General features: G+C 39.4%; 1 protein-coding gene across 2 annotated transcripts in view; it reads left to right on the top strand.

The window, feature by feature from the left end:
* Positions 1-15,992, top strand: part of akap6 (A kinase (PRKA) anchor protein 6) — a 131,495-nt gene that overhangs the window by 50,484 nt on the left and 65,019 nt on the right. For both annotated transcript variants that reach the window (XM_007253777.4, XM_049463301.1), the window contains exon 7: positions 2,332-2,510. In XM_007253777.4, the coding sequence (XP_007253839.3) occupies positions 2,332-2,510 (179 nt within the window). The remainder of the gene's footprint in view (positions 1-2,331; positions 2,511-15,992) is intronic.

Raw genomic sequence — 15,992 nt, 5'->3', positions numbered from 1 at the left:
AGTAGCCTACCAAAAATAAGTAAAAAAAGTATCAGGTCAGGTACACAGTTTGTACACAGCTATGATAGATCTAGGGATGATTTAGCATTTGTTTTTGCATATAAGTCAGTAGTGAATGTCAGTTTACATAGTTTATTAAATGTCCTTTTTTTTACAGAAATAAATAAAAATAACTTTCTATAATTTTGCCCTTCAGATATGTTGGGTAATATAAACGTGAGTACAGGACACATGCTCATTATTATTATGAGAGGAATCAAAGCCAGGATGCAGAGCAGGACAGCTCCTAAACAGGTTATTTAGCTACATTTGGCCAGCACTGAGACAGAAACACAGAGACGAAGTAATAAAAAGGGGTTAGGAGGGTTATGGAAAATATTAGCACATTTAACCAGTGGAAGAAACTGGTCCAGAAGCCAGGCAAGCAGCAGCATCCATCCACAAACAGACTCACACAGACATTGAGTTCTTAGGCTTTTTCTAAGTGTTTTTGTCTCTGTGTTAATATACAGCTCTGGACAAAATAAGAGAACACTTCAGTTTCTGAATCATTTCCACTGATTTTGCTATTTATAGGTATATGTTTAAGTAAAATAAACATTGTTGTTTTATTCTATAAACTTCTGACAACATTTCTCCCAAATTCCAAGTAAAAATATTGTCATTTAGAGCATTTATTTGCAGAAAATGAGAAATGGCTGAAATAACAAAAAATACAGAGCTTTCAGACCTCAAATAATGCAAAGTAAACAAGTTCATATTCATTTCAAAGTTCAGAAATCAATATTTTGTGAAATACCCCTTGTTTTTAATCACATCTTGGCATGTTCTCCTCCACCAGTCTAACACACTGCTTTTTGATAACCTTATGCTACTCCTGGTGCAAACATTCAAGCAGTTCAGTTTGGTTTGATGGCTTGTGATCATCCATCTTCCCTTGATTATATTCCAGAGGTTTTTCTAATTTAGTAAAATCAAGGAAAACATCATCTTTAAGTGGTCTCTTTATTTTTTTGCCAGAGCTGTATGATGTTGTGTATTTAAAAAAAATAACATTTCTGATTTTAAATATAGCCAGATACTTGTGAACATAATCAGATAAGGAAAGAGAAAAAAGAAAAAAGAAGCCATTTAAGAAAATATGGGTGGATGGTTTGCAATATAAGTGGATAAAAAACACTATAACACTAATAACCAGATATCAAATGTGTCTAGTCTTATCTGCAAAGGTGTGGATTTCACTTCTTTAATCATTTGGTCAGTCTTTATACATCTGGTCACATACTTCCACTTGGCTGGAATAAAAAACACATTTTTTGAAGCCACACTTTCCATTTGCAGATATTGATTGGATACCTCTGTTATAAATCTATAATTAAAGTTGTACAAGATTAATACAGGGTTAATTCAGAACAGGGATAATTATGTAAACTGATACAATACCAGTGAAGGAACTGTAGCTTGTAATGAAAGGTTTACCAAAAGACACAAAGCAAGAAGAGGTAGGGTTTCAGTATAGATTTGAGAATCCCAGCTGTATTTAGTACAGAATAAGCCTGAGTTTATGCTATCATGTGAGTAAAAAAAACTCTGATTAATTTTCTTCCCTGTGACTGCTCTGTAAGAAAACATTAAAATTCAATGTAATGTTTAAATATCATGCTACCATTTTAAACCACATTGTGACGCTCCTTAGAGAATGAAGCTGTAGATAGTAGTGATTAGGCTAATGTTTGGGGTGTTATTAGTAGGGAATATGTGGTTGTAGTTGCTGCGCTTAAGATGAGGTGGGGTGTTGGGGTGGTGTTTAAATGTGAGGCATGATAAATGGAGGAATCACAGCACATTAAAGGCTCGTTAAAGGCCACTGGTGGGAGACGTGTGTGGGAGACTGGCTAGACCACTGTAAAGTCCTGAGGATTCTGCACACAAGCTGTGTGTGTTTGCATATATATATATATATACATACAGCTCTGGAAAGAGACCACTTCAGTTACTGAATTATTTTCTCTGATCAGTATATATTTGAGCAAAATGAACATTGTTGTTTTATACTATGAACTATGGATAACATTTCTCCCAAATTCCAAATAAAAATATTGACATTTAGAGCATTTATTTTCAGAAAATAAGAAATGCCTGAAATAACAAAAAATACACTGAGGTTTCAGACCTCAAATAATGCAAAGAAAACAAGATCATATTCATATAGTTTTAAGATTTTAGAAATCAATATTTCTGGCACTAGACATGATGACAGTAGGTTTATGTTTATCTGTTCCACAGTGATAAAGTGTGATAACGCATGTGTTTGTGTGTATGAATGTTCAGGTCTCCAGGACATGCTCCAGATGATCGCGCACCAGTGGCAGGAGCTGCAGAGGCAGATCCGCCGGCAGCACAGCTGGATGCTGCGAACTCTGGACACCATCAAAGCCCGTATTGTGGCCAGCGAGGGTTCTCCAGACCCCGAGGACCCTGTGGACCTCGGTCCCCATGCCAGCCCCAAGGTACAGTCCAGCTATTTCCTCTGTTATATCTCTCCCTGGCTCTCCTCTCCTCACTCCTCCCACCACCCCTCGCTCCTCTCCGCTCGGCTAGCCCGCGGCTATTCGCTGCTCGCTCAGCAAAATAAACAAACACAGGGGCCAGGCCAGGCAGGGGAGGGCTGCCCGTTAGCATAGGAAAGGGCCAAAGGAAAAGCTCGCCAGTTAGGCGCTCCACTCGGAGAAAAAGAAGAAGAAGAAGCGGGTGGGGGGCACGCCTATGATATGCATGATGTGAATATGGAATTCGTGTTCATAAATGAGCGCTAACGCCTGTGTGGTTGCATGAATAATTTGATAGCTTTTGCCAACATTTGCACCACCCACACACACACGCACGCACACATAGGCACAAACACACAATTATGCTTTGCAGGTCATGTGCGAAACTCAATTTATACCTTGCACTTAATGTGTAATTGCAGAGGTAGTCATTCTGGGTACCAATTTCTCTTTGTTTAATTGTCAATTGTGATTGGGTAATTGCACTCCAATTAGAGGCCTTGGGTGTTGTCGGAGGGCTGTGTGTGTATGTGTTTAAAGGGGGGGGGGTTGAAAGAGGCTGATCTCTGTGGTTGTGTCGCATGTGAAGGGTGCGGCAGCACAGCAGACAGCATCTAGCATCCCCTCAGCTGGATTTCCCCAGGGAGGCTGAGCTGCACTTGGGCGCAATCTCCGCTTTCCTACTCCTCCGTAATCTTCCCTACTTCATCCACAGCCAGGCTGTTCCTTTTCCCTCTTGTCTCATCTTTTTCCCCCTTCTTCCATCGCCGAGCAGCTCTCTCCTCCTTCCTTCCCCTTCCCTTTTTCCGTGGGCGACATAAAAAGCCGGGTTGCTTTTAAATTGTTTTGTTGCAATTAGAAGTCACCACAATCAGTGTGATCAGTCAGCGTTGACAGCCATTAGCCGCTTGGTTACAGCGAATTAACAGAGAGATAGGAGCAAGTGATTCATTATCTCAGAGCTGTTAATGATGATCAGATGCATCGCCTAATTAGAGGCAGGCCGGAGGAGTGGGGGAAGGTCACCCAAGGAGCCACAAATCTCCTCGCTTTGCTGTGCAGAAGGGGCAGCAGGGCTGCTTCCAGGACAAAGGTTGGGTAAATATGTGCAGGGGGAGATACGAGCTAAGGTCAAGTTCAAGGCCACTGTTAATGTCTGAACCACAGGCAAGGTCTTCATCGTTACAATGGCCTCAGCATGCTGTTGCACCAAAGGAGATCGTAGGTGATCCAGCTTCTGAGAAAAACTAAACAACAACAAAAAAACTCTGAAATACTATTTGTTTATTGAAGAATCAAGTGCGTCTTGAAAAATCATCTTTTATCTCATCTTAAGTGAAACCCTTAACCATCATCCGCTGATGTGTGCATGCGCTTACTAATGCATTAGTATTGCTGAACATGAAGGTCAGGCTCCATAAGTTCCCTTGTGTCAGTTGATTGTACCATATTGTAAGGTTGCATATACACACATAGGTCAAATGTTGATGAGAATCCTCTATAGGAAACTTCTGCTTAAGTGCCTGTCTCCAACCACCTTATGGCCCATTGAGCCGTGGTGATGGCGGTATGGGGAATTCTTAGTGCCTGTTCAGGTCCACATTTCTCAGACTAAACAATATTTAGAAACTGCTGTCAAGGCGGTCTTTCCAATGACGAGCCCCCCTCGCCATTAATTTCTAATGCCACACTACAACAGGTGCTGCTCGCGGTCATTAATTTGCTTTGGTTAAAAACGGCACACCGATGAGCAATGCTAGCTGTCAAAGAAGTAATATAGCACGCTGCCCAGACACAGAGCCTTTCCCCAGAACGTCATTAAGGTGTGTGCAAAGCAGGGCGCGCCTCTCCTGACAGTCATAACACTTTGTTATTATTGCTGGAAACATATGCTCTCGCCCACATTTCGGTGTTGAGTTGCGCTATCTGAATTATTTTCTGGAAGGCTGTAATGTCCCAGCAAGGCTGGATGCTGGTCAAATGATAATCCTGAGGGAAACCTGTCTACTTTAGTTATTCCCGTCTAATTAAACTGTAAGGGGGAGAGGGAGAAGAGATAGTGCCTCACATAGGAAGAGAAAGAGAAAGAAAGAGAGCTCATGTTACAATAATGAGCATCAGTAGTGCAATATTGCTGAATTTTAGGAGTCTACATTGTTGTTTTGCTAAAATTGTAGTGAAAAAGAAATGCTTAGTGTTTTTTTTGTAATGATCATTAACAAAACAAACATCTAAGAGTACATTCCATTATTTTTTAGGTGTTCCCCAGGCTTTTTTTGTTTGTTTAATCTTTACTTTAACAGATCTTCACAGAGTCAGACTCGCAGACTTCACAGCTTTCCTATATAATGGATTGGATTTTTCTTCCCTACACATTTCCAACACTCTCATTCTCTCTCACAGAACTCCCTTCTTCCACAACCCACTCCACCACTTGATGATAACTGTGGAAACCAAGGAACAGTAATGTTTGCGGTTCACATTATGTCAGATCCATGGACCAAACTCTCATTATTCAACTATGCCAAGATAAATACAGTTTTCCATTTCGGTGCATCGTTAATTCTCCGTTGCAGAATCGTTCCACAGTTATGTAAATAATAGAAAAGTAGAAAAGTAGAGAAGTAGAGAGGATAAACTCAGAAAAACAAAGATGGATCAATCAGAAGCAGCTTGGTGGTGTCTTGCTGACTGCATGGTCGGTCACTGAATTGCTCCAGTCCTTATGAAGTCTTTTTCTCTCATATTGCCATGGTAATACACCTCCAGCAGCATGTAAGGAGCCTTCTAGCTAAATGTCAGGACATATCTGAGCACAGGCAGAGAGGATAAGGCTGTGAGGTGGCCTACATGTGTGCAGGGATTGAGGTGGGATTATTAACATGTGCTGAATATGGCAATGGGTGATGTGGCAGAGCTCAGGGGAACCCTCTTCTTCTCTCAGCCCTCGGTGTGTGTGTGGGTGTATGTGTGTGTAGTGTGAGGAAACCCTTGTCTGCTATGTCCAGACCAGAGCAGTGAGGTGATCCAGAGCTAGAGCTTGATATGTTTGAACCGAGTGATGAAGATGCTTTGTGGGTTTGTGTAGGTAATGATTGCATTGTTCGGATTATAGAATGCTTGTTATGTGCTGTGTTGTACAGTAACGTTGGGACGCTGCGCTCTGGTGTGTGTTAGCCTAGTTAGTCAGCTACGGTCTTTCTCAAGCTTCTTTCTTTAGACCAAAGAAAAAAATCTACTTTATATTCATCCTTTTATGACCTTAAAAATATTCAAAGATTTGCTCAATTCTGTATCATTTGAAAAAAAGTACAATTGGTCATTCCCAAAGTGTCAGTGTTTTACTGAAAGCACAATATGGATAGAAATTATGTTGATTGCTGTGGTGTACCTGTTTTATACCTTATCCCTACATAAATGGGTATGTGGTGGCTTTTCAGATCTGGGTTTTTTTTTTGTGCTTTATTTTTATTTGTGTTTTTGAGCAGAACAACACAACAAACTGAGGCCATGGGGAGACAGCAGCAGGGGTACAGAATACCATACGTGATAAGTTGTTTTTTGATGGATCAGCAATAACAGGGTTCTAGGTATAAAACCCACATTTTTAGGTCTGCTACCATGGACCATGGTACAATGGTGGATCAGTTGGTTTAGAGCTGTAATATTGATCATATTGTTCTGGGTTCAATACCCATATTTGTACACCTAATACAGAGTAATGTACATGATGGAGTGGAGTGGCTCAGTTGGTTTAGTGTTGTAATGTGATTCCTCATCTTCAGGTAGTAATTCGTTTTTGATGGATCAATGATTACAGAGTTCTAGGTTCAAAACCCTCATTTCTAGTCTTTAAATGGGTTTGTATACACAATGGGGGAGTGATGGCTCAGTTGATCTATTGCTTGAATATTAATCACAGGCATCTGGGTTTAATACACAGGTTCTTAGTCCTAAAACTTACTTGTCCTAATGTACACAATGAAGTGGTGGTGGCTCATTTGTTTGTTTTAGAGCTGTATTATTAATCACAGTATTCTGAGTTCAGAGCCAAGGTTACTGTTTGAAGTCCACTGAACTCCCAGTGCATTTCCTTGAACAGGAGGTCTCTTACCTGTCTGCTCCTACACCCTGAACCCTGATTTCTAAGCATGGATCAATAAGGATATAGAGGCCAGTAAAGACGAATTATTTATTTCATTTATTACAAATGAACACACTTTATTCTGATTCTAATTCTGATAATGTGGGCAGAGGTGAGATTGCACGATGGAATGTACCACTGGCTCTTCTAAAGGTGAGCACCTCTCCAAAGCACTTTCAGCCCTCTCCAAGTCATCGGCCCTCGATTAGAGTGTGTTATTTTACGCTGGCCAAACTAATCCTGTAACCAGCTTGTCAGAATGGCCTCCGGGTTAACAACCTAGCCACGACACTCCAACATTTGCTCTATATATTTGGCTTGGCACTTCCAGATGCAGCCCTGTCCTGTAGGTTTATCGGCAGTGTTGGGGACCTCCTGCATGGCTCAGAGCGTTCTGCGTATCTGCATCCTGAGCTTGGTCCCTGCCAGGTGTCTGTGGCATATTCTGCCACTGTCATATGTATATATGTAAAAGGCAGGCAGGACCCTTATCAGAGGCTGCTTGGAGACAGCTTGTCTGCCCCAGGGCCGCCATTTCACCCCTCTCGCTGGCTGAGTGAGGCGCAGTGGGAGGGGGACGCGGGGGCTTTGCGTGCACCTCCGCCACCCCCATTCTGCTCACTGGCATATGTTAACAGCAGCCGTGCCACAACACACAGGCCCACCATGCATATGGAGAAGTCTTAGGTATATCAAAGTCACCATGCTTAAAAAGTGACCCGGGGTTATTGCTGGTGAAAATGAAATTACACGAGGTGGCACTTAAAGTCTGGGGAGAGGAGCTTGCTGGCACCTCCACGCCCCGATTTATGCACAGGCGCACAGGTTCACCTCGCTTCATGGTCAGGTTTGCTCTAAATCTAATATTAGCGCTAACTTTGAGAATTCTGATTGGACTTTTTTAGACTTTGATGCGTATTTAGGTGCAGTTTTGAGGAGTTTTTAGGTGCAGTTTGACATGCTGTGCATTAGATGGTTTTAAGGGTTCAGACTGGGTCAGGAGTTCGGCAAGTTTGTAGATACTGTAGTTTTCAGAAACCACTTGGATATTGATGTTTGCAGGGTTGGAAAATGCTGTAGTGATTTTAGTTTATATTTATATATAAGTATTACATTGGAAGACTTGTACTTTACTTTACTTGGGTGTTATTTAAATTGACCTATACTTGTTCTGTTTTGTATTATTTTTCCCCACACAAAAAATACTTTCAACTAAGTACACTAAGTACTCCTTAGACCATGGCTGTTTCCCTAAAATTTCTTGTTGCATCAGGCTTGTTTAGATATCCCTTTAAAAAGATGCTGATGCCCATGGCTACTGATTGTTGGTTAGTCGAAGTGTTTAGTCTATTTTTGGATTTCATGGTGGCTCGTTAGTTAGCATGTACCCATCGTATGGCCCCCAAAAACACCCCAAAAATCAGTATTTCTTATAATTATACTGTTAAAATTATTTTAAGTAGTGTTTGAAATACCCACACTTTTATTAAAGTAAAAGTTCCTCTCCACTTCTGCACCTCTGGATGTTTGCCATGGTACATTTCAGCAAAGCTATAAATGAACACTAAACTAGCGAAAAAGCAAAAGACTCTGTTTGAACAGAGATTACGACGCGTCTCCTTTCCTTTGAAAATATGCTATTCTTAATTTGCAAATCCTTCTTGAAGTCGGGAGAACTTGTTCAACAGTAGTTTTGCTTAATTCTGACAGACATCACATTCATCTACATGCTCTGAAAAATGTTTATTGGGCCCTAAGTGAAAAATGAAATACAATCAAGGATCCAAATAAGTAGTAATTTATTCTGGTTCTCTCTGCTTGTATTAGCATGCAAAGGCACTCCAGCTGTAATTTATAAAGTGAGTTAAAATGACATACCTCTCTAAGTGTTTTTCGCCGAAGGCAGTTTGACAATTGAAATGAATGTTTTATGAAAAAGTTAATAGTGCCTAGTTTTTTGCAGACAGTTTCAAATATTTAATCACACAAATGATATGAATTAATATGCAGGCAGGGTTTAACTCTTATTAATTTTTTTTCCAAATTAGATGTATGAGCACCGTGTTTTGAAACGAATATTGTTAGTGGATGCGAAATGGACTGCAGAACATTAAAGACAGGATTTGAAATCTGCTTCTCATAAACATCTTCCTTTGTTTGCTTCACAGTTGATGTGAATTGTCTCGGACTGTCTTTTATCTCTGTGTTTTTCTCCTTCTCGTTCTGTTTCCGTATTTGCTCCGTTCTGGAGTTCATAGAGAGATGAGTGAGAACATTATGATTTTATTGTTATGAACGGTGCACAGATTCAGCCTCAGAGCTGAATTAATCTGTAAAGCTCTACCTTTAATGAAAACCTGTGTTCATGTGTCATATATATACATATATATATATATATATATATATTTTTTTTTTCTTTCTTTCTGTTGTTCTATAGATATGTTTTGATATATTTTATATAAAGTCCACACATATAGCAGATGTATTTTCCTCTATTTGTATTCTGCTTTTGACACTTGGCAGTCAGATCAAAGATGATCTAACTTGCTTACAAGTAAAGCATGGAGGAGCACTTTAGGCAGTAATTATTTGAATCAGAGAGCCTTTGTGAAAAGGCACAACGCAATAAGAAACTATTACTTTGATTTCCTTTGTGGTTAGCGGGTTGTCCGCATGCCATGCCTGCGAATATTTAATGACTCCAGTTACAATATGATAAAGACTAATCTGATAAGCATACTGTGATATTGAGGTGTGGTGTTATTGGAATGTACTTGACTTTTCTTCTGTTGGGGGAAAATAACGCACTGTATAGAAAGCTTTCTTCAGAATTTCTCTGAAGCCTTGATCCTTTTTTTTTATCAGCGGTTATACTTCATTTTATTTTATATGTGATGTCTGCTATTGTCTTTGAAGTCTGAATAAACAATCAAGAAAACAGAACACAAAAACAAAACAAATACACCATTTCATTTGAGCTTCACATTAATAAATAATACTACAACACTATATTCCAGCAAAGTATGTTCACAGTTGTGGAGTGGTTTACCTCAATATCTTTAGAGTCTCAAATAAAACTGCTATTAAAAATAATAAATGGCTAGTGATCAGATTGTAGATGTTTAAAATATTCATATTCTGCTCAATAGCTGGTCAGAAATAAATTACAATATTTTTGAATAAGAAATTGTGTTTTTTTTTTCGTGGCTAGATAGTTGGTGGAATTGTATATTGAGGCTTTTGCAAAATAAAAGCTTGCATTTCTTAAGTTTTTTAATTCAGAATTTGAATGTTGCAACTTTACATTGTTATTTCTCAATGACTAGGCCAATAGACCTGTTTTAAAATGACTTGGAATTAAATATTTCTATACTGACTGCATTTTGGTGACAGTGCTAAAATGTTCTTTACATATAAACTGAAAGAAATGATGATCATAAGCATCTTTTTCCATTCAAGTATTTGTGAAAATTTAAATTGTGCAAAAATCCATAACAGACCAGAATGAGATTGAAAAGGTTTCAAAGCATACAGTGACATATTCTGTTGGTGCAGGTGAAAAACAAACAACAAAGTAATTAAAAGATGCTAAAAAACAAAAACAAAGATGCTTTTCTCCAGTAGCTAACTCCATCTAAGAACTGCGATACAAGCCATATGAAACAGATTTTGATTTGTAACAGAAATATGTTACACTTAAACAGAAAGAACACACACACATAAAATACACTGTGTTCCTGCCTATCTCACCCAGTCCTGACTAAAGCTGCAAATTCTAATGTTTACAAGACTGTGATTTATGGTATGGCTGCAAACTACTTGTAACCAAACATGTTAAAACCACTTAATCTGCTACAATGAACACCAAGCTCCCATACATCAGTCATTTACTGTGTTCTTTTATAGCCTCACTCTCATTCTTTTTTCTGCATCTTGGTTTTTATTTTGAGAAAGCCACAGGAAGCCTTCAATCCACACTGCTTGCACCCATTCTGATGCTTATATTGTGCTTCCTGAAGATTCATTTCCCTCTGGAAGCTGTTTAAACTCTGTCTAAAACCGTTTTATGAAGAACGGCACAACCCAGCTCTAAATTACTAAAACATCTACATTCACAGGCTGGCATTTGCTTTAGCTTGTCTGCTTTGGTACAAGGACGAAGACGGTTTCATTAAAACAATAGTTCTAGTTGTTATTTTTATTCATTTTTAATTTTATTATTTTCAAGTTCATTCCTGTGTTATTTGTGCAAATAACAATAATAGTAATTAGTGTTATATGCTTTGCCCAGTAATTCAGAGCTAAGGTGTCTAAAATGGTTAAAATTTGTCTATGAAACACCACCAGCCAAGTACAACTGAGATAGATAGGTGTATTTTAGAACAGTTCTGCTTAAACTAGTAAAAAATAGAAATCCACATCCATTTCTACTTTCTGCACCTGGACTGCCCACCTACATAGGTTGACATATGATCTCAGATGGATTTCACATTTTACAGAGACTCTAAGTCCTAGCTCAGTGGCTGAACTGCGCTTAGCATTAATTAACTGCACATAGGGCATTACACATGTTGTAAAGTAACACACGGCAAAAACTGTAATTATTGTAAAAATATTTTTATTTTAAAACCTTTCTAACTGTCTGTCTCGCTGCCTCGCAGTGCTGTTAGCTAATCAGAGGCAACATGTTTGCATGTATGAATATTCATGAGCAAGAGCCAAAATCCTAGCATTGAAAGAATGAAAGCTGTTAAAATCTTGTCTTGGCAGTGTGTGGCACATATTAATGTTTTTTATGTTTTTGATTAATGATTCAAATGTTTAAAAATAATTTTAAATGTTACAACCTAGACCATAAAAAATATAATTGTAATAGATTAAGGGGGTAGTTGGATCAATTACCGATTTCTGTAATAGTTATTTCACCACAAGTTCAATAAATCTTTCAATCTGAATACTTAATAATATCTGAAAATAATGTATTTAGTACATTTCTGCTGAATCTAAGGATAGGATTAATCAATTTAAGAAATATTTTGAGTTAAGATCACTTTTTTATGTTGGAAGCTAAGTACACCATGTTGAACCTGTACCTTATTCTGGCTAGCTCTCACTTGTTTATGTATCACAGTGTGTTTAAACTGCATATTAATGGCTATTGATTTAGAATGGAGTGTCATCAAAGCTTATGTACATGTACATTTTTTAGATTTTCCAATATTTTTGTCCATATAGTGTAGTATCTGTTTCATGTTAACAAAAACAATCCAGGCATTGTCTTCAAATTAATTTAACAGTGAGTTTTATTGCAACAGGTGAAAAATCACTGTAGACCAGATCTGCAGCCTCACTGCACTTGAGTCCAAATCCCAGCCATTTCAGTCATCTTCGTTTATGGCTCAGCTGTTCGGACAGGTTGTCGACGTGTTTGTTCATTTGCTAATGGCTGCAGAACCTTGGCACTTTGGTAGGCTGTTATCGGTTATTGGTTTCTCTAGCATGAGTGTGATTGGGATCTGCAGGCTGTGGCTGAGAGAAGTGAGCATCAATATCTGTATAGCTCTCTCTCTCTCTTCACCCCCCCCCCCCACACCTCCCTTCTCTCTCTCTCTCTCTGAGCACTTAGCCTTCAGTCACTGTGGAATAATTGTCAATGAATATTTAACAAGCCTTCAGCAGGAAGGATAGCCATCTGAAAGGAATTGGCGGCTCGCTGTATTATTAATATCGCAGGTGTTAGAGATACACTGTAGTCAGTGGACCAGAGTGCACAGTGGATTAGCAATTGAGCACGATGCAGTTGTGAATAAACTCATTTCGCTGCCCAGCCTGGTGTCCGCTCATTTCCTCTAGCTCTCTGGCTGTGGAGGGGAAATGCAGTCGCTCTGTGTTTTGTACTTTAGCCAGAGCTGCTGCTAAACTTTTTTTTTTTCTCGTTCAGGTTTCTCGCAGGCTGAAGCTGCTCCTGTTCAGAAGTGTGTGGATGCGGATCGACTAGCATGCTTGATGTCCCTGCTTCTTTGTTCTTCATGTTCTTGCCTGTTTTTTTTCCCTGTCTCTCTAATGCTTATGGCCAATCTGGTAAACATAAAGCTGTCATCCATGTTATGAAATATGAGCGCTGGAATTACCGTATCACGGCTGCTGATTTAAGCATGCCTCTCAGGTGAGACGCTTCGCGAAAACGCATCCCATCACCCGCTCCGAAGCCGCTCCCACTGTCAGAGAAGGCTCATGTTCTCTCTCTCTTGCTCTTTCTCTCTCTCTCTTTTTCTCCTGTCTTGAAGTGATATAAAATTCTAATGTCTGCCCTCTGGATCTTTTCCTCCTGAAATCTGGCCAAAGCGCTGAAGCTGCGTGTGCTGGCTGCCATGCATGAGAAGCAAAACAGGAGGACGGGAAAGAGGCTGAAGGGGGAAAAAAAACTCTTCTCATGAAAAATATTCCAAAGGACTCAGGGTGGATGGAGAAGCGACACGCTAGCTTTTGTCCTGGGCTGTATGTGTATCTCGCATCTTGCAGGTGTAGTGTACGTCTAAAAAAGGAAATCTCGTCCACAGCATCTCGCCCTGTGCAGTTGAGCTCTTTGATGAGCTGTAATTATTTCTCTTCAGCTTTTATGGCCGGCAGGGACAGATGCTGCGACTTGTAAAAGATTATACTGTGTAGAATCACGACTGGTGATTAGAGCGGGCTCTGTTTGTAGCCGGCCCTGTTGTTAGGGCTGCCTGGATGACGTCAGAGCAAATGCTGCATTCCGTTTGAGCTCAGATTGTGGAATTTCTAAGTTTAGAGTAAGAAACTTTGACTGAAATGCCCCCACGAATCAGGTTTCCTACTCAGAAAGTCAGGAAGGACTTTGAGCTCAGAATCCATGATGGCTGCCCTGCACATTAACAATAATAAAAACAGTGGTATTATACAGTATTTTACATTTGTACTTTTATCTGTCTGTGTCTTATGATGTTAGTTGGACAGTGCACACAGTGCAGTCCACCTTATATCTGTGGACATACTGCTGCAAAATAATATTGCTAACAATGCTTTTAAATGGATATAAACAGTGGGACATAGTTTGGTCATTCACCATAAAACAGCAGTACATTTTTGGTGAAAGCAAAAAAAAAAGCAGTTGTTGTAAACTACAAAATCTTCAGCTTAGTGTAAAATCATCAGAAATTTTTAATGGAACATGACAACTTGTGTGTGACATCATTCCTATCTCCAACATCCAACTTCTGAGGTAAATGGAATTCAGCAAAAGGCCCAAGAAAAGAAAACCTGCCTGAAGATGAAGCACAAGGATGGCAGATGGATAAATCTTCATCATCTCTTTAAAACAAGCGGCAAGTGGCACACGCTGACTGAAACAAACTGCTTCCTCTTGAGACACACCGCAGCCCTTGCATGTCCTTGAGTGGGAACAGTTTATGAATAGGACCGGTGGACAGCCGGCATGATTGAGAATTGTATGAGTGTGTGCGCGTGTAGGAGCTCGAATGCACGCCCAACGTGAAGTGTGAAATTCATGTCTTGTTAGGTCACACTGTGGCATCTACGCTATGCTACAAACTGTTTACTGTAAGATAACTGGGAGCTGACATCCTTGAACAGTGTTGTCTGTCACATGGTTCTCAGCTTGAGCAAAACTAATAACAGCACATCGCTTGGCGGAGAAACTGTCACGAGCCGGCCGTGGATCATTCCGCTGGAAGCGTGTGCATGTGCTAACTGTTTTAACATGCGTGGATAGCGTTAGTAAATCTGGCCCTAAATATACAGACGACAGATCGCATCAGCATACTGTGTTACAGCATCTCCAATATTTATGATATAACTGGTGTCTCTTTGGATAAAGGCTTTGAACCAAAGCCCAAAATCGAGAAAAAAAAAAACTGTGAGTAATAATGAAAAATGTACAGCAGTTTACAACATTACCATAAAAATACATCACTTTTTATCTGTTTCCAATAAACTGTCTCAGTGCTGCTGATAATAACTCGGACATTTCCACTCATTGGGAATGCACAGCTATCATTTCCCCCTTAGATCCTAACCTGGTGTTGCTTCTAGCTTTTTCCTCCAACTGATGAAATCCATTACGCTACTGTGGCAGTTACAAATGCTGGGCTTTCTCCGAACACAGAGCGCCTTGTCTGCTGGATTACTTGTGATTTATGCTCCGGCTGTGATATTGTAACTCTGTGCGATAGTGTCCTTGAACACAAATGTAAGTAAAAGCCAGGGAGGTCTACATGAAGGCCTGCGTACGAGGGCTCTTTGAGGAGTGTGTAGTACATGTTGTCCCATGGGTGTGCCGCCACTGATGTGTGTCCGTTCTCTATGATCTGATTCTCAGTGTTTTTTTATGGCCTGCATAGCGGATTTGTGCAGTGTTGAGCTCTCTGACAGGTCAATATCCTATGCTGCCCTCTGTTCAGATGGGCAAACTAATATAACGAAAATAATTTTAGTTTTGTTAGCTTGTGTCATGATTTAAAAGCATAATGTAAAAAAAAATACATTTGCAGATCAACATTGACTTTTGGTCTGTTGGTGATGGGTCAATTTTGCCTGTACTGTAGGTTTTTCTTACGAAAGTAATTCTAAAGGGATCAACTGTGGCCATCTGAAAACCGGAGCTTTCTTAATACATTCCATAATACATTGCAAAAAGATTTATCTTGATCGTAAATGCATCTTACATCTAGTATAAACTAGTCAAAATATAATACATCTTTATTATATCTAATTTTGAGATTGCTTGATTATTACATGATTATTTGAGGGATTATTACTATGGATTGGTGTTTTTAGGGCCAGTACTGATTGGCAATCTCCTTTTACCTGAATCAACCATTTCCCAATAGTGATTGATGGAGAGTCCTGCTGTGGTCTGATACTCACTGTACTGGGCTGTACTGGGGTGATGAACTGATGAAGGGATATCCAGTTAGCTGTGTTAAAAGTCTTTACTGTGCTTCCTCCACAGTGTGTATTATGAGTGATGAATTACAGTTGTGTAAATATGAAGAACTTTTAAATGTAAAGAACCATTACTTGATGCAGAAAAAGTGTAGATATAAGGTGACTTTAATTTTTTTTTCTTCATTAAATTTTGTTTCTATATTAGATTGACTTATAGGCTGTATTACAGTACTGATTGACTGTATTACAGTACTGTAATAGCGAAACTTGCTAACAGGCACAGCTGTACTATTCTCTGTGTTTAGTTTAGGGAAATTATATTATACTTTACTATGATGTACTAGTCAGCCTGACAAATCCCAGACTGTAAA

Source organism: Astyanax mexicanus, chromosome 14, assembly GCF_023375975.1.
Source record: "Astyanax mexicanus isolate ESR-SI-001 chromosome 14, AstMex3_surface, whole genome shotgun sequence".
In the NCBI taxonomy this organism is placed as follows: domain Eukaryota; kingdom Metazoa; phylum Chordata; class Actinopteri; order Characiformes; family Acestrorhamphidae; genus Astyanax; species Astyanax mexicanus.
Note: the sequence above shows the minus strand (reverse complement) of the source record. Positions and strands in the feature narration are given on the sequence as shown.